The sequence below is a fragment of the Hyaena hyaena genome, unplaced genomic scaffold (genome assembly GCF_003009895.1).
Source record: "Hyaena hyaena isolate Hyena2069 unplaced genomic scaffold, ASM300989v1 scaffold_13, whole genome shotgun sequence".
Taxonomy (NCBI): domain Eukaryota; kingdom Metazoa; phylum Chordata; class Mammalia; order Carnivora; family Hyaenidae; genus Hyaena; species Hyaena hyaena.
In genome coordinates, this window is record NW_024080645.1 from 1,163,177 (window position 1) to 1,182,151 (window position 18,975).

An 18,975-nucleotide genomic window follows, 5' to 3' on the forward strand; every position below is an offset into this window, starting at 1 on the left:
GACAAAAACACCCTCACGGACACACCCAGAATAATGTTTGAACAAATATCTGGGCACCCCAGGGCCCAGTCAAGCTGACGTACGATCAAGCATCATGGTGGTCCTTCGGGGTAAGCCTTTGCAGATTAGATGCTGGGAGGTTGCCTAGAAAAGAAAGGAGGAGGTTTTACCACGTGTAATTAAACCGAGAAATCCGTGAAGGCTTTGTGAAGCGAGGATCCTTGCCGAAGGCATCCCTCCCACCACCTGTAGCCTCTTTATCTCGATGGGACTGCAGATCCTTGCACGTGGAGCTTATTTCCCTGTGTCCTGTGCGCCGTGACCCTCAGCCTCTCCATAGCCGAACCTAACACCTCTGCCTCCCTTCTTCTAGGTGAACTATGACCACTTTACTCTTGGTGTTTGTGACTCTGAGGGTCATCACGGCAGCCAGCACCATAGAAGCTTCAGGTGAGGACATTCCCATGTGGGTCTCACGTAGCCAGCAGGCACCGGAGGCTGGATTCCGGGTGCTGGGTCCTGAACTCAGTGCTGCTGCTCCCAGGGTCAAGGCTAACCGCAAGGAATGAGTGCCGGTGTGCGAGAACACACACGCGCGTGTCCAGGAGCCCTTGCTCGGGTAATACTTCTCCCTGCTGCCCCCCAGGATGGACAGAGAGCCTGAGGGGGAGGGCTCCGGGCAGGTGCCCATTTTCCCAGTCTCCCCTCTGTGGATCTTATTCCAAATTCCCACACGTTGAGCTTGGGGCAGAGGCAGGGTATGGATAAGCCAAAAGAGGAAAAGACGCCAAGGGAGGATCGGCTGGAATATCAAAGAGGAGAAACTTGCTTGAGACACGGTCAGACAGAAGTCCCCCCTGCCCCCCCGGACAAATCACAAGGGTCTTTGTTTATCTTGGCAAGCCGTCCTCGGGAAGACCCCGGGTGGCCTCTTACGTGCGGCGGGCACGAGGTGGGCTTCGCAGCCCGCATCCCCGAAGTGGGCTGTATCTAGGAGAGGCCCCTGCTCTGAGCCATGCGCTGTAGAGGCCTGCCTCTGGCCCTCCTCCGGCCAATCTGTAGGGCCAAGAAGCCATGTGCACACAGGCCTATGCTCCCCCTTTAGACCACACTGAGTACCCAGGATGCCCCAGATTCCCTGCCCAAGTGGACCCAAGCCACTTCCAGGCATATGTGGGTCTCTCCTCTGGGCCCCTCCTCCTAGACGGGGGACCATGCCCCCAGTGTAAGCCGCCCCAGACCTGTGGGAGGGATCAGGGGGTGGCTGTTTGTTTGCAGTGTGGACGGAGCTGGGGGGTGAGGGCTGGGATAAGCACGGAGCCCTCACGGGGCAGGGAAGCGACAAAAGAGAAGTAGGCCTCCCACTTGGCCACCCAATCCCAAACTGCCAGGAATCCAACGATTCTAAGATCTCCTTCTGAAAGGTATCACTGTCAAATAGCAAGATAGAACATATTTTATTTAACAACCTGTGGCCTTGATTTATGGCGTTTAAATATTTATACGCAGGCTCTTTGGGTCTCCATCTGTACTCCGGCTCTGGGACCCACGAATACCCGGCCCTGGGCTGTAACATGGGTGGTTTGTCCCTCGGGTTGGTTCAGAGCTTTAAAACCTGCAGAGCTGGACACTGCCGTCCCTTTCAGGGCTCCCCGGAGGAGCGCCAGCGCTGAGCCATGCCGTGTCGCGGGGCTTGGGCTGAGCCTCCAGGGGGAGATTTTTGTGGAAGGGCCTGGGGGTGGTTGCCCAGGACATCAAAAGGTCAGGGCTGGACCCCAGACATTCCTGGCACCCCGTTCCTTGCCCTGGTGTGTATCTATCACCCACAAATATCTGAAACATTTTTATTTTCAGCCTGTAGGCTCTCGAGGCGGGGGGGGGGGGGGGGGGGGGGGGGGCCCGGGGGGGGGCGGAGAGGGGTCCCGTAAGTGTATGACTCGCCGTGAAAGGTGCTATTTTTGCAAAGGCCGCTTCCTTCCCATCCCTGGAGGATCTCTTAATTCTAACACGATTTGGCCAACACGCTGTGTGTTTCCTACTAAGACTCCCTGTGACTTTCGGTGGAGCTGATCGTATCCCACGCCCACACTCACCCCGGTCTGATTCTCTGGGGACATACGTGAATGTCTGCTCTTCTCTGATGCTTCTGCAACCAGCCCCCCCACCCCCCGTTCCCCAACAGCGGAAGAGAATGCTTGTCCCTGAACAGAGTCAGGATCTGAGCTTTAAACGTTGTGTAGATTTTTTTTTCCTTCCACACAATAACTTTCCTGCCCCCAAATAACTTTTTCCCAAAATCTTTGAGTCAAGCTGTCACTCCGAGAAGATGGGTCCCGTTTGTCTTGTGGCTTGGCATCCCCTGGGGTACCCCAGTTTGAGAAAGGGGGGTATCTCATCTCAGAAGCTCACCTGCCCAGCCCTCGACGGCACCCCTTTCCCGGCTCCAGTGTTCCTGTCTTATGGCCTGGAGGGCTGTTCTGGAAAAGGTGTGGGAAGGTGTCCTGGGGATTCCCGAAGGCACAGGAGTGTCCCCATCATAGAGACAAACACGCTCATGGGCTTCTGTCACTCCCGGAAAGGACAGGAGGGCTGGGTGGTCCTCTCTCGGCACTCACAGGCCTGTCTCTCCCCCACAGACCCTGACAACTCGCTGAGTGTCAGCATTCCTGAACCATCCCCCCTGCGGGTCCTCCTGGGGAGCTCCATCACCATCCCCTGCTATTTCATCGACCCCATGCACCCCGTGACCACCGCCCCCTCCACCGCCCCCCTCTCGCCGAGAATCAAGTGGAGCCGCATTTCTAAGGAAAAGGAGGTGGTGCTGCTGGTGGCCACGGACGGGCAGGTGCGGGTCAACAGTGCCTACCAAGGCAAGGTCTCGCTGCCCAACTACCCAGCCATCCCCAGCGACGCCACCTTGGAAGTCCAGAGCCTGCGTTCCAATGACTCGGGGATCTATCGCTGTGAGGTGATGCATGGCATTGAGGACAGCGAGGCGACCCTGGAGGTCGTGGTGAAAGGTAAGAACCTCGCACAGGGATGCTCTTTCACCTGTGGAAAGAACCAGAACAGTATCCTCACGGCTGTGGACCCAGGCAGGCTGGTTTTCACATCCCAGCTGCCCCTCCCCCACCACAGCCCCCCGCCAGCTTGCACCTCCCCCAGTGGAGTCAGTTAGCATCAGCTGCTGCCCCTGTAGCACGGAGCTGGTACCGTCATCCTCTCTGGACTTCGAGGGAATTAAACACGTCCCAGCCACAGTCACGTGTCAATAAAAGTTTGCGCTTCGCAGCAATCCCATGATTCAGTGGGCCTTGTGCTCTTCCTCCCCATTTTACAGACAAGCAAACTGAGGTTAAGTGATCTGCCTGAAGTTTCCCTGGAAGTGAGCCAGAGCAGTCTCCTGACTCTTCATCCAGGGGTCTTTTCCCTCCCCCAGCCCCCACTCCAACCCCATTAGGTTCCAGAAGCCAGAGAAAAGGATGAAGTCTCTCTGGTTCCCTTCCCTGGATGGCCCACAGGGAATGGTTGTGGGCGTTTGGTTGCCTTGAGGACATGGCTCCCACTAGGATGTCCCTGGGCTGAGGCTCTAAGTGTCTTGAATTTCCCCCGAGAAAAGATGAGGCCCTGGAGTGGCAAAAAAAATTAAAAGGAGGCAGATTTTAATTCAATTCAAAGGACTTTCTGATTATCAGAATCATAGATATTCAAAAAAGATACCTTGTGAGGTAGTGAGGTCCCCATTACTGGAGGTATTTCTGCACAGGCAGAAGGGCCCCATGCGAATGTGGAGGGGAGATCTAGGCGTGAGCTAGAGGCCCAGGGCAGAGGTCCCTCAGGCCCGTCGGGACTCCGGCCACAACTCGTCGGGGTCTTTGGTGCCGGGGGCTGTGCCTGACCTGCTCTCCCGCCCACGCGTGTCTTGCAGGCATTGTGTTCCATTACAGAGCCATCTCCACGCGCTACACGCTGGACTTTGACCGGGCGCAGCGGGCCTGCCTGCAGAACAGCGCTGTCATTGCCACACCCGAACAGCTGCAGGCTGCCTATGAGGATGGCTTCCACCAGTGCGACGCCGGCTGGCTGGCCGACCAGACTGTCAGGTGAGCCCCAGGGCCGCCCGGGGCAGGGCGACGGGCTGGAACACTGACCTGCGCCGAGCCCCGCGGCCGGCCTCGGGTGGGGCTGGAGTAACGCCTTGGCCAGCGGTAACAGCGCTTCCGTCATCGTTCAGAAACAGGCGACTTTGGGAGTGTCCGGCTGTGCTATGTGGGAAGACAGAATGACGTTTCCGGTACTCTGTTTACAGCAAGATCATCGCATGCTTTTCCAGAAGCTCCAGTGCTGCCGTGGAAATACTTTTATTAGCCGATAGGAATTTTAAAATAATACAGAACTTGCACAGAAGGCCTTTATGTGCCTTAAATTTTTTTTTTAATGTTTATTTTTGAGAGAGAGAGAGAGAGAGAGAGAGAGAGCGGGGAGGGGCAGAGAGAGAGGGAGACACAGAATCTGAAACAGGCTCCAGGCTCTGAGCTGTCAGCACAGAGCCCGATGTGGGGCTCGAACCCACGAACCGTGAGATCATGACCTGAGCCAAAGTCGGATGTTCAACTGACTGAGCCCCCACGTGCCCCTATGTGCCTTACTTTTTTTTTTTTTAAAGAAAAAAAAATGGGGTTTATTGTACTCATTTGAGTATACAGTGTAATTTGCAGTAAAGCAAAGGTGCCCGGGGCGGTGCATCTCACACATGGCCCTGTGGGATCTCCCAGGGAACCAGGACATGTTCTGGGGTGTCGGGTGACTCTGCTTATGGGAATCCCACGGCACCCCACCACCTGTCCAAATCCTGCTGATACCGCCCTGCGGCAGAGTGAGAAGCTGCTAGTAGCCTTGCCCTCCGTGATCATTTGCTCCGTGCAAATTACACATCATCCCCCTTCCTACCCACATTCCCCTGTGCCGTGATTTCTTCACTGGTCCTTTAAACCTTGGTGTTTTGTGTATTTTTGTAAGCTGCTTTACTTTTTTTGTGGGGTTTTTTTATGTTTATTTTTGAGAGAGAGAGAGCAGGGAAGGGGCAGAGAGAGACAGGGAGACACAGAATCTGAAGCAGCTCCAGGCTCCTAGCTATCAGCACAGAGCCTGACCCAAGGCTCGAACCCATGAACTGCAAGATCATGACCTGAGCCGAAGTCAAACACTTAACCAACTGAGCCACCCAGGTGCCCCTTGTTGTTTTTAATAATGCAAGATATACATAAATTAAGCTTTTTGGCACATACCACCCCCCACCCCCACCCACCAAGTACAGCTGCTGACGGATGGGTAGCCCAGCTGGACAGACAGAGCTCTGCCCTTGAGGGATCCCAGTCAGTGAGATCATGCGGGTTAAGCAGGACGAGGCATCCCTTCAGGAGGGATCTGTGTTCTCAAGAGAAAAACTAGAACTGGGGCCCCTGGGTGGCTTAGTCGGTTAAGCGTCCGACTTTCACTTAGGTCATGATCTCGCGGTTCGTGGGTTCGAGCCCCGCGTCGGGCTCTGTGCTGACTGCCAGCTCAGAGCCTGGAGCCTGTTTCAGTCTGTGACTCCCTCTCTCTCTGACCCTCCGCTGCTCACGCTATCTCTCTCTCCTAGAAATAAATAAAACATTAAAAAAAAAAGAGAGAGAGAGAAACTAGAACTGCAAAGCCTCCAGAGGAAAACAAAGGAAAATATCTTTGCAATCTTGGGGTAGATCTTTGAGATTTTAGGACACAAGACCCGCTCGAAGGAAAATACAACCAGACAGCAGCTTAGCGCAGTGCGAGGACCCATTCCTCCACCTCAGAAACAGCTGGGCTCGGACCACAGCTCTGGCCCTTAGCAGCTGTGTAACACTGGACAAACTGCTTAACGTCTCTGGGCCCCTGTTTCTTCCAGGTTAAAATGGAGTCTTTACAGCACTCGCCTTACTAGGTTGACGCGAGACTCAAATGATACAGAGCAGGGGTCAGCAAATGATGGCCCACGGCCCGAATCCAACACACCCTTGTTTCTGTGCATAAAGCTGTGTGGAGGCCCTGTGGCTGCCTCACCCCACGGGGGCAGGACTGAGCGGTCAGGTTGAGACCCTAGAGGCTGCAAGCCCTAAAATATTTACCATCTGGCCTTTCTACAGAAAAGGTCTGCAGGCCCTGTGACAGCATGGTCAGGACCAGTAGCTATTCGGTGAAGGGGGCTGCCCCCAGTCACCACGAACCGTGAAAACATGCATCTCAACAAAGCTTGGGAAAAAAACATAAAAACAAGCGGTCCACGTGTTTGGGGCAGATGCTGGCAAGCACGTCGGCGAGTCACCGTTTGCTCCGGCGTCGGAGGGAGGGTACCAGGGCACAGGCCACAGGCCCCTTCTGTTTGCTGAAGGTCGCCCCCCCGCTCTGGGTCCCTGGCAGGTACCCCATCCACACTCCGAGGGAAGGCTGCTATGGCGACAAAGATGAGTTTCCCGGCGTGAGGACATACGGCATCAGAGACACCAATGAGACCTATGACGTGTACTGCTTCGCCGAGGAGATGGAGGGTGAGGCCCCACGCCCTTCCCCAAAGCCCCCGCCTGTGCCCTTCTCCCCGTGGACCCTCGGGATCACACGGGTCCCCATGGGGCAGGGCTCTGGCCCAGCTGCAGCCCATACTCAACCCCTCTGCCATGCACGGAGAGAGTGGGGGGGGGAGGGGAGAGGGGGGGAGGGGAGAGTGGGGGAGGGGAGAGTGGGGGAGGGGAGAGTGGGGGAGGGGAGAGTGGGGGAGGGGAGAGTGGGGGAGGGGAGAGTGGGGGAGGGGAGAGTGGGGGAGGGGAGAGTGGGGGAGGGGAGAGTGGGGGAGGGGAGAGTGGGGGAGGGGAGAGTGGGGGAGGGGAGAGTGGGGGAGGGGAGAGTGGGGGAGGGAAGGGGACTACAGGTCCCCTCGCTGTCCACTTGGGAAAGGGCCTCAGGGGCCCCAGGGACCTGCCAAGTGTCTGGCACCACTACTGGGCCCAAGAAGGCTTGTTTCTGTCTCCCCCCTGGGATGGCCCCTCCCAGCCCGGGTCCCCAGCTGCTTTGACTGTCCCAGCGTCCACTGCACCAGCCCAGCCACACTCACCAAGGACACCCAGGCTACACCACGGTGGGCCCAACAGAAGCGTGGTTCCCAGGAGAGCTGGCTGCCCCACTGCGCTCCCTCAGCTTCCCCGCTGCCGGCCCCCAGCCCGACCCAGGCGGTCCCAGGGGGCTGGTTCTAGGGGGCCCCGGGGGCAGGGGGAAGGGAGCTGGAGTCTTTCTCTGCTTTGTAAAGGCTGCTGATTTTGGTCACAGTCAGAGCTGCCCGAGTCACCCAGGCATGTGGATGACCTCTCTTCTCCCATCTGCACCCATGACCCCTCTTCCAGACCCCAGCCTCGGCCCCCACCCCGGCCTCACCCAAGTTCGAAGCTCCTCCCAGGATAAGACCTGGCAACCTGGCTCATCTGAAGACAGGGACAGCCCCCTTCCCCCCCCTTCTCACCACTGGGCTCCATCCCCTCACTCTCGCCGCTGGGCCCAAAGCCTATGAGGGAGCAAGCTGTGTTCCCATTCTTGGGCCCTGCCCATCAGAGCTGCCAGTGAGCGGGGCCCACCAGCACCTTCCCCGCGAACAGATGCCCACCGCCCACCCCTGACCCTCCCCCCGACAACCTTCTTAGGGTTTTGCTAATAGTAAAAAGAGCTCAGAAGCTCCCACTAATGCCCTTACAGACGCTGCAGGCCTAGACACCCCAGTTTGGGAGCACTGCTCTCAGGGTCAAAGTCCAATGTCTGCCCTTCCCATCCGAATGTGAATTTTTTAAGAAGTTGGCCTGTGTGGGCAATGCTTACCTCCGAGGACGGATGCCCCCAGAGGAGGATGGTGCACAGCAGAGTGCGGGCAAGGGTGCTTTACAGCAGGATTTGGGATCCTGGGAGCCATGTGGGCTGGCCAGGGACGCAGGGGAGGAGCGGGGAGGGAGGTCCTCACTCTCCCACATCCCCCCCCCATCCCGTCCTTCACAGGCGATGTCTTCTACGCGACGTCCCCGGAGAAGTTCACCTTCCAGGAGGCAGGTGCTGAGTGCCGGCGGCTGGGCGCCCGGCTGGCCACCACGGGCCAGCTCTACCTGGCCTGGCAGAGTGGCATGGACATGTGCAGCGCCGGCTGGCTGGCCGACCGCAGCGTGCGCTACCCCATCTCCAAGGCCCGGCCCAACTGCGGGGGCAACCTGCTGGGCGTGAGGACCGTCTACGTGCACGCCAACCAGACGGGCTACCCCGACCCCTCGTCCCGCTACGACGCCATCTGCTACACAGGTGGGGAGGGGGCGCTGGCGGGGGCGCTGGAGGGGGGGGGCGATGTGGAAATTGGGGCCCAGAGGAGGGGGGCTTGGCTTCTCCCCCTTCAAGGGGCCACAGGGTACCTGAACTTCATGTTTCAGCAATCCCTCCCCCCATTTCCTCTTTCTTTTTGAGAGTGAGCAAGAGAGAGAGAGAGCAAGTGAGCGAGAGTAGGAGAGGAACAGAGAGAGAGAGAGAGAGAGAGAGGCAGCGGATCCAAAGCTGACACAGAGCCCGATGCAGGGCTCGAACTCGCGAACCGTGAGATCATGACCTGAGCCGAAGTTGGATGCTTAACCGACTGAGCCACCCAGGCACCCCAGAACCCCCCGTTTTCACCAGCTCCTGGAAGAACTAAGTAGAACCACCGTAGGTGCCAGCCTCCAGCCCTGTCTCCTCATCAGCTCAGAATAGGGTTAACAGCACGAGCTTCAGAGTCTGTGCTTTCTCAGATTTGAACCACAGCTCTGCCACCTTCACTGGGCAGCGGGGGGAAAGCCTCCCCTTCCGCATCTGTCTGAGGGGAAGGTGGTGGGGCCCTGACCTGGAGCCACGCCCACAGGGGGCGCCATTACCCTCATAAAGCAAATGTGCTTGAAAAGAAGGGCCATTGTGACTGAAGAGAACAAGGGGAGAGGTTTGACAGGCAGTTTGTTTTGAAATTTTAGACTAAAACTTTTAAAAATAAGGTTTTTCTCTACTATTCCACACAGTCTAGGTTAGAGTCACAATTGTGTGTAATTCGTAGAGCGGGGGAAAAGCCCAGTAATGTGGGGCTGCATCACTTTATGATAAAATTGGTTGACAGTGCGATGGCATAGCTCACTTCACGTTTGACCGTCGCGGCTGATCTTACACAAAGAGGGCTATTTTTGCAAAAGTAATGAGGATTTTCCCAAAAGTAATGAGGATTTTCCCCAAAGCCTCTCTTTCTTATTTAAAATAAATTTTTAATGTTTATTTATTTTTGAAACAGAGACAGAATGTGTGTAGGGGAGGGTCAGAGAGAGAGAGGGGAAATACAGAATCTGGAACAGGCTCCAGGCTCTGAGCTGTCAGCACAGAGCCTGATGTGGGGCTTGAACCCACAAGCCATGAGATCATGACCTGAGCCTAAGTAAGACCCTTAACCGACTGAGCCACCCAGGTGCCCCTCCCCAAAGCCTCTCTTAACCTTCCATACCCTAACCAGCTTTTTCGAAGTGGTAGCTCTTTCTTAAATTACTGACTGGTCGTTTGCCAGAGCCCCGTTTGCTCCTGACTGAGACACGCAGCTGACTTAGGTCACTTTCATCCGTTTAGTGAGCTCCCGCATCTTCGACAAGATTTTCCACTTCCACCTTGTTACTGATTTGCAACATCCTGCTGGCTAGTTATTAACATCAGAGGGTCAGCAAGGTACCTACAATCGGCAAGGGGGCAGCAGGTGCTGATGAGGAAGGGATGCTGGAGCTGGATTGGCTCTATGAGCTGCGTGAGCTGCGTGAGTTGCGTGGCCAGTACCTCTTGCTATGATGACTTTGCACTCTTTTGCAACATGGAAGCTGAGGCCTTCTAGAACAAGTACGTGCAGAGTGGAGGCCACCCGCAAAGGGCTCGACTAGGCATCGAGGCTCCAGGAGATTTCCTCCCCGGGCAGGGAAGCGGCGGCTCTGATGCTCGTCTCCCTCTTTCCCCCTGGCCCCAGGCCGAGCCCCTAAAGCTGGTCTTTCCCCCCAAAGTTGGTCTTTCCCCCCGGCCCCAGGCTGAGCCCCTAAAGCTGGTCTTTCCCCACCCCCCCGCCCCCAGGTGAAGACTTTATAGACATCCCAGAAAACTTCTTCGGGCTGGGTGGCGAGGAGGACATCACCATCCAGACGGTGACCTGGCCTGCTGTGGAGCTGCCCCTCCCCCGAAACGTCACTGAGGGTGAAGCCCGAGGCAACGTGATCCTTACTGTGAAACCCATCTTTGACATGTCCCCCACTGACCCGGAGCCTGAGGAGCCCTTCACATTTGTCCCCGAAGTGGGAGCCACTGCCTTCCCCGAGGCTGAGGACAGGACTGGAGAGGCCACCAGGCCCTGGGGTGTCCCCGAGGAGTCCACGCCTGGCCTGGCCTTCACCGCCTTCACCAGCGAGGACCATGTCGTGCAGGTGACCGCAGTCCCAGGTGCCACTGAGGTTCCCGGGCGGCCACGATTGCCAGGGGGTAAGTGCCCGTCCCTCAGGGGGCTGTGCAGGGGCTGGGGGGTGGGGGCGGCAGAAAGAACTTGGCCTAGGGATCTGTATTATTTTTTTGTAATGTTTCATTTATTTCTGAGAGAGAGAGAGACAGCATGAGCAGGGGAGGGTCAGAGAGAGAGGGAGACACAGAATCTGAAACAGGCTGCAGGCTCTGAGCTGTCAGCACAGAGCCTGATGCGGGGCTTGAACCCATGAACCATGAGATCATGACCTGAGCCAAAGTTGGACGCCCAACCGACTGAGCCACCCAGGCGCCCCCAGACTCGGTTCTCCTTGTTCGTAAAACAAGTGGATGGACCGGAGCCGGAGCAGCGACCTCCACACTCTTTTGCCACAGAAGCTACAGTGAATGAAAGGTTACAATGAAGTTACAGGTAGAAACCAGAATATGTGTCAAGCAGGTAAAGATGCCACGTGGGTCTAGGTGAAGCCAAACGAAGAACTGGGCCTCTTTGTTCCAGGGGCCCTTCTTGCCCCGTCAGATACCCCCAAAGAATAGAGCCGCTTGAAAACTTCTACGCCAGGTGACCCCGGGGCTTCTCACAGCGCTGGCCTTCCAGAACAAGGGTCAGCAAACCAAGCTCCAATGGCCAAATCCAGCTTGCCACCTGTTTTTTTATGGCCCACAAACTAGGGATACTTTTACAGTTTTATGCAGTCGGGGGACAAAGTCAAAGCAAGGATAATATTCTGTGACGTATAGCGAAAATCATATAAAACTTAAGATTCGACGTCCACAGGTGAAGTTTGGTTGGAACAAAGCCACACCTGTTTGTTCACGTGCTGTCTGTGGCCACTTTGGGACCGTCACAGCAGAGTTGAGTAGTTGTGACAGAAGCCATTGAGCCCATGAAGACTAAAATGCATCCTGTCCGGCTCTTTCCAGAAAATGTTGCCAACCTCCGAGCTAGGATGATGGCATTCCAGCTGTTTGAGAAATATCTGGAGACTAGATGTCACGTCACATAGAGCTCAGTTGTTCCCCGTGCTCCCATCCAAGAACCAGAGGGACAGTGTGGGGTGGCTTTCCCAAGGGCCTTCGTGGTGTCCCCTCCTGGGGGAAGAGCAAATAGACGCTGTCTGCCGCCGTCACATCCATGATGCCACCAAGCGGGCTTTCAGCCTGAGTTGCCCAGATAAATACGATATATTGGGAAGGAGAAATTGTTTAGAAGTTTTGGGGTAACGCCAAGGACGGCTGGGTCCCAGGGTTGGCCCAGGACCGGAAAGAGCCCCTCTGGCCACCATGTGGGAAGGTGCCAACGGACACATGAGCATCTGCCACAGGACGGAAGAGAGGATGGGGGACAGTATCAGAAGGGGCATCTACAGCTGTGACATGACCTGGCCGATTACCCCGGGAAGCGTCAGAAACAAATGTGTGTGCAGCTGGATATAACAGGAAAGGCTGAGTAAGGGGGAGGCTCAAGGACAGGGCCCCTTTGGAAACTGGCCATAGCCAGGAGGACACCCCCCAGAATGTGCCCAGTGCACACCCACAAAAACTCTCGCAGCAGCCTTCAGAGCGGCCCGCCCACCCCCTGGGCCCTGGGCCAAGTGGAAGAAATGCTGACGACTGATGTATTCTGTAGGCCTGTCTGTATTTCCCAAATGTTCTGTAATGAACGTTTATTCTTTTTGTAATGAGAAAAAAAAGAATGCATTTGTTTTTTTTTTAATTTTTTTTATTGTTTATTGTTGAGAGAGAGAGAGAGTGGGGGAGAGGCAGAGAGAGAGGGAGACACAGAATATGAAGCAGGCTACAGGCTCCGAGCTGTCAGCATAGAGCCTGATGTGGGGCTCGAACTCACAAGCCATGAGATCATGACCCAAGCCAAAGTCGGTCGCTTAACTGACTGAGCCACCCAGGCGCCCCACAACGCATTTGTTTTAAAGAGTAAAAGGACGAAGGAGCAGCCTGGGAGTGAAGAAGCCCAAAGAGCAAGGTTGGGGACACCCCAGGGCAGAAGAGTCTTCAGGGACTTTCTCAGGGAGATGGATTTCAGGAGCAGCCTGAACAAGCCCAGTGAACCAGCTTGGTTGAGAATAGGCTCAGAAGTAGGACAGGAAGGAGGGGACGAAGGGAAGTCACTCTGCAAGGACCCAGGGCTCCCTCCACACCCTCAAAGCGATGAGGACCTGAGGCCCGGGCCCCATGGGGTATCCGGTCCCTGCCCTGAGCCTACCTTGTGTCTCCTCTTCCTCTCCTCCCTGCCCAGGGGTCGTGTTCCACTACCGCCCAGGCTCTGCCCGCTACGCACTGACTTTCGAGGAGGCCCAGCAGGCCTGCCTGCGCACAGGGGCAGTGATCGCCTCCCCGGAGCAGCTCCAGGCCGCCTACGAAGCGGGCTACGAGCAATGCGACGCCGGTTGGCTGCAAGACCAAACTGTCAGGTGACGGAGGATGAGCCCCGCCCCCATCCCAACCCAGAAAACCAGCCCCGAGAGGCCGGGCGTGGGGAGCCAGAGCCCATCACGGCACCCAGTGCAGAGCGGGGCTCGATCTGCCATGCAATAATGAGTTAATGACCCCGTGGCTGCTCCCCTAATTCTCCCCCCAGAACCAAGGCGTATTATTCTGAGTGGGTGCCAAAGGGTCCCAGGTGACATTAAGCTCTTGGTCGTTGACCCCCAAGGAACAGAAAGGGAAAAATCTCTCCTCAAGGTCCCCTCCAGCTTGACCCAATGCCCTTCCATATAACCGGCTCCCTTCTGCAGCCAGGAATCCCCGCAGGGGCCTCCGGACCCTTCCCCCAGCCACACAGGGAGCTTGCAGCACACGGGGCTCCCTCTGTCCCTGCTGTCACTGAAGATACACCCTGCCCGAGTCCCAGGAGACCTGCCAGCCTCACCCTGGGCCCCTGCCTTCATGTGCCCTTCCTGCTCTCCTTTGCAGATACCCCATTGTGAGCCCACGAACCCCGTGCGTGGGTGACAAAGACAGCAGCCCAGGGGTCAGGACCTACGGCGTGCAGCCACCGTCAGAAACCTATGATGTCTACTGCTACGTGGACCGGCTCGAGGGTACAGGCCACGTTCTCGCACTTGGGGCTCAGCCAGGCAGGGGGCTGATGGGGAGACACAGAGAGGAGGGGGGATTACCGTCCACCGAGCTTTCTTCCCACCCAGGGGCGGAAAGGCCGGCCCAGCCCCTGTCTCGGGCCAAGCTCCCTCTCTCCCTCTGGAATGGGTCTTGTGGGTCCCCCAGGATTGCAGGCGAGGTGTATACCACCTGCCTTGCGTAGAGTCCCAATGCCCTGATACAAATGAAAGGCTCTGAGAAGTCCTGCGATAGAAAAACCTCTAACTCTGCTTAGCCAAGTGCCCAAGCTTATTCAACAGCAGAGCTTTTATTTTGTCGCATTTCATGTCTTTTCATTTCAATTACAATCATCAAATTACTATCCCACAGAACCCAATTTGGGAAATGCTAGTATTATTTTGGAAAGATTTCAGCACAGCCACTCACTTGTTTTGGGGATCTGGGGCAAGTTGCTTAACCTCTCCGGGCCTCAGTCTCCTCATCTGTAAAATCGGGCTCATCGTGCCCATATCAGAGTTTCTGGGAGTATTAAATGAGATATGTATGAGAAGTGCCCGGTCCAGGTGTCCAGTAAATGTGACCTCCTCCCCCCACATCAGACAGGCACAGGGTATAGTTCTGGGTGTGGGGACCAAACCCCAAGAATGACTCCGGGTCCCCTCAGTGAGTCCCCAGGGTGGAGGTGGGGGCTGCAGGCCTACAGCACTCGGGTGCTCCATACTAAGTGTTCTGGCGTAGGGAGCACAGGGCGGTCGGAGGGAAGGCACCCAAGGGAGTGCAGGGCAGGTCCCCAAGTGTGATGGGGAAATCTAGAAAACAGAGGAGGGAGGTTGCTTCCATGTAGAGCGACCAGGGGGTCTCAACTCTCTTGCCCCGACCCCTGGGTGAGCTGAGGCTGCCCTCTGGCGGTGGGCACGAGGGTCACCCCTGCACCTGTCTCTACCCGCAGGGGAGGTGTTCTTCGTCACACGGCCGGAGCAGTTCACTTTCCAGGAGGCGCTGGCGTTCTGTGAGTCCCACAACGCCACACTGGCCTCCACGGGCCAGCTCTACGCCGCCTGGAGCCAGGGCCTGGAAAAGTGCTACGCCGGCTGGCTGTCGGACGGCAGCCTGCGCTACCCCATCGTCACCCCGAGGCCCTCCTGTGGCGGCGACAAGCCGGGCGTGAGAACGGTCTACCTCTACCCCAACCAGACCGGTCTCCCAGACCCCCTGTCCCGCCATCACGCCTTCTGCTTCCGAGGTACACGTTCTCTCCTCTCCTCCAGCCTCCCTTCTGCCTGGGGGTGCTCCTCTGGCTTCACCCCCGCCCACCCTTCACCCCTGCCCACTGTCCCCATCCATCAGAGCAAGGAGGGAAAAGTCAGTCCCTCTGGGGCAGGGGCAGCTCTAGAACCAACCTTGGCGTTGACCCCAAGGCAAGTACATCCTTCTAAAGTTCCCCAGAGACAAGCAGAGAGACGTGAGAGCCTGGGCTCTAAAATCAAGTAGACCTGAATTTTGATTACAGCTCTGCTGCTTGATAGCTGTGTGACCCTGGGCAAGTCACTTAACCTCTCTCGTTCCTCTGTTTCATGTATAAAATAGTGATGCAATAGTTCCTACCTCAAAGGGCTGCTGTGCCGATAAACTGGAATAGAGCATACAAAACACTTTGCATTGTGCCTGGGACATAGTAACTTCTCAGCAAATGGTCGCTTTACCATTATAAATAACACCCACATACACATGCACACATATATATATTAATTTGTAACCCTTGCCAAAGTTTCTCCTGCTTCCAAGTATTTTGTGAGGAGTTGAGTCAAAGTGTTCCATTACTCCTCACTAAGCACCAGAAATTCAGGTTTTTAATTGACCCCTGCTGAGGACCTAGGGAGCGGCAAACCTCATTACCAGCAGGAGTTCGAGAGTGATGTCATCCAACACCCCAGGGGGCGTGTCTGGGGCGGGGCCACGGTGGGGGCGGGGCCAATGAGGGGCGGGGCTTTAAAGGGATGAGCTACACTGGTCTGATGCACTGACTGGGCACGTAGATTGTAGTCAGAGCCTGAGCCATGCTTTATAGATGATTCATCAGAAAGCCGAGTGTCTTTGTAACTTCCTGTGCATGTAGAATTATTTCAAAACAAAGTCAATGAAAAATAAAACCTGAGCTTTGCCAAGTTTCTCAGACTTCCAGGGTCCCCTTTTAAAAACCCAGGTCAGAGAAAGCTCAGCCCTCCTCCGCCAGCGTCAGAAAGCCTGACCCCTCCCAAAGGATGATGTGCTGAGGCTTTTGTGCCACTACCGCTGTCCGGGCCTCCCAGTAGATTCTTCCCCATGCACCCCCACGGTCCCTGACCTTCCGTGAACTCGGTCTTTTCTGTAACTGCCAAGCGGTTTGGCCTCTTTCCAGACCAAGCCCACCTCCGATTTCCCCTAAACCAAACAGTTACCCCCAGTCAGTAAGTCCCTCTTTCACCCTCCAGGGCTGGGGTGACTTCATGGATTTTAAATAGCAGCCTATTTTTGACCCATACTTGGAACATAATTTCTGTCCCCAGGAAAGGCAGCATCGTGCCGTAGTTGAGAGCGGAGGCTGGTGCCAGGTGCTTTCCTTCAAAGACTAGATCTGCCCCTTATAAGCCACTGGCCCTGGGCAAGTCGTTTAACTCTGTGCCTTAGTTTCCCTAAATGATATAGTACCTGTCATAAGGCTGTTGTGGGATAAAATGAGTTTATACACATAACACCTTTAAACAATGTCTGGCATGTGTAATAGATTCTGGAGAAGAGGTGTCCCAGACCGCCCTGAAATAACGTGTGTGCTGATGGTGTGTGCATATTGATATTGATGCCAACAGCTCTTAGTGAGGAAGACAAGAGCCATCTCACGGGGTTAGGGGGCTGGAGGCGTCGAGGTCTAGCGAGGTTTTTGCACCCGCCTGGCCCCTCTCAGAATCCCCTGATCCCCCTTGAGAAGGGCCAACCTGGGGTGGGTCACGGAAAGAAGGAATTCTTACCACACTCATCTCTTTAGGTGTCTCAGCAGCGCCCTCTCCAGGAGAAGAAGAGGGTGGCACGCCCACCCCCGCTGTCGTGGAAGACTGGATCGCCACCCAGGTGGTGCCTGGTGTGGCTGCTGTCCCCTCAGGAGAGGCCACCACAATCCCAGACTTCACCATTGAGCCAGAGAACCAGACGGAATGGGAACTGGCCTACACCCCGGCGGGCACTTCCCCACCACCAGGTGTGTGCCTAGGGCTCCGGGGTGTGTCCTGGGGTGGGACCTATGCTCTGTGTCCCCGGCCCTCTGCGTCACACTAGCTGAATGTGCTGGTGTGGGCAACTTCAGGCCCCTCAACTGGCCTCCAGGACAACGGCCAAGGGAAGAAAGGGGCAGCACCTCTCTCTCTGTCTCTCTCCATCCCTGAACTTGCTGCTCCCTTCTTTTAATGTCTCCCACTGACACACTGCAGCGCCCATCACTGAGCCCATCGGGGGCTCTCACTGTGTCCTCCTGCATTTACACTCTTACCTTCCAACTTTTTAAAATCTCTGTTGTGAGAGGATCTCTAATAGAGGGGTAAGGACCCCGAGGGGTCGTTGAAAGTGTGACCTGTCTGGTTGTCCTGCTCCTCCTTCAATGTCCGTCGTCAGGGAGACATCCCCAGCCAGAGCTTCCTGAGCCCCATCTGTCCTGATAAAATCAGATGGGACTCGATGGGATGAAGGCTTGGGAAAAAGTGTTTTGTGGCCATAAGGCTTGGGAAATGCTGGCTTACAGAAGGATTGATGGGTTTCCTCGCTGCAGACCTTCTCAGGGCCTTTGGATACACTAATATTTATTTATATATTTATTTATTTTGAGAGCAAGAGTACAAGCAGGGGAGGGGCAGAGAGAGGGGTGGGGGGAGAGAGAGAATCCCAAGCAGGCTCTGCACTGTCAGCACCGAGCCTGATATGGGGCTTGAACTCATGAACTGTGAGATCATGACCTGAGTACCTGAGTCGGATGCTTAACTGACTGAACCACCCTGGCGCCCCCGGGTAAGGCTGAGTTAAAGGCACAGTACCGTGTGTGTGCTTAGCAGAGTCACCTCACCCAGGGCCATGTTCATTTGAAGAAATGAGTCTAGGTGCTAGGAATGCAAAGTCAGACCTCCCTCCACTCAGAAGGTGAGGGTGCGTCAGCGGAGCAGATGGGATTCTGGCCCAGAGACCCCACCCAGCAGCCACACCTGCCTGTGACACTTTCCTTACCTCCCCTTCACCAGGACAAGAATAACCAGGTCCTCTGGCCTCAGTGTGTGGCCTGGCACAGGATCCTGGCCGCAGCTCGTGGGAGATTCCATGGGAAGGGACTGCAACGGACCCATAGAAACATTTCCCAAACTTCAGTTCCCTACCACCTTGCTGATCAACCATATCAGGAACCATCTGTACTGTTATTAACTCTACATCCTTTTCTTAAAGTTGACTTGCTTTTAAAAAGAAGCCTAATAAAATGGGGCCCCTGGGTGGCTTAGCTGGATAAGCATCTGACTTCGGCCCAGGTCATGAGCTTGTGGTTCGTGAGTTCGAGCCCTGCATTGGGCTCTGTGCTGACAGCTCGGAGCCTGGAGCCTGCTTCAGATTCTGTGTCTCCCTCTCTCTCTCTCTCTCTCTGCCCCTCCCCTGCTCACATTCTGTCTCTCTCTCCCTCTCTCTCTTTCTCTTTCTAAAAAAATAAATAAGCATTGAAAAGAAACCTAAATTTATTTAAAAGAGAGACGTTGTATCATGACTGTAAGTGGCAATCCTGAAGTATACACATGCGTCCAACGAAAGCCCTCTCGCGTGCCATGACGGCTCTCCTGAACCCCCTCCCCGCCTCTGAGACTCTGGGCCGTGGGACTAGTGCCTGCTTTGCTCAAGTTCTGTATCTGAGAAATGAGCCCAAAGGAACATGGAAGGTCCAGTCTCAGCTAGGTTGTTTTGTAAATGCCCAAGGAAACAATGTGGAAGGAAAATAATGCAATTAGGATTACTTAGCACGATGAGGCTTCTTTCTTGTTTTCCAGACGCTCTGTAATAGCACCCTCAGAACTGAAAAAGTTCACATACTTGATGTGCTTCTGCAAACAGCACCAGCTGGCCTCCCCTACTTTGGAGGGATGGCTTTGGATGAGTGATTCTCACACTTGAAGGGGGCATCAGTGTTGTCAGGGTTCTGGGCGTGGGGGAGCTTCTTAAAATACAACATGTAGGGGCGCCTGGGTGGCTCAGGCGGTTGAGCGTCCGACTTCGGCTCAGGTCATGATCTCACCTTGCGTGGGTTCGAGCCCCGCGTCAGGCTTGCTGCTGTCAGCCACT

The 18,975-nt window shown here is 55.6% G+C and overlaps 1 protein-coding gene across 1 annotated transcript in view; it reads left to right on the forward strand.

The window, feature by feature from the left end:
• The first annotated feature begins 380 nt into the window (after positions 1 to 380).
• ACAN (aggrecan) overlaps positions 381 to 18,975 on the forward strand; it is a 39,162-nt gene continuing 20,567 nt past the window's right edge. Inside the window, exons 1-10 of the mRNA XM_039217395.1 lie at positions 381 to 450; positions 2,637 to 3,020; positions 3,929 to 4,103; positions 6,439 to 6,566; positions 8,053 to 8,346; positions 10,159 to 10,560; positions 12,815 to 12,989; positions 13,492 to 13,619; positions 14,588 to 14,881; positions 16,661 to 16,870. Coding sequence (XP_039073326.1) covers positions 381 to 450; positions 2,637 to 3,020; positions 3,929 to 4,103; positions 6,439 to 6,566; positions 8,053 to 8,346; positions 10,159 to 10,560; positions 12,815 to 12,989; positions 13,492 to 13,619; positions 14,588 to 14,881; positions 16,661 to 16,870 — 2,260 coding nt within the window. The remainder of the gene's footprint in view (positions 451 to 2,636; positions 3,021 to 3,928; positions 4,104 to 6,438; positions 6,567 to 8,052; positions 8,347 to 10,158; positions 10,561 to 12,814; positions 12,990 to 13,491; positions 13,620 to 14,587; positions 14,882 to 16,660; positions 16,871 to 18,975) is intronic.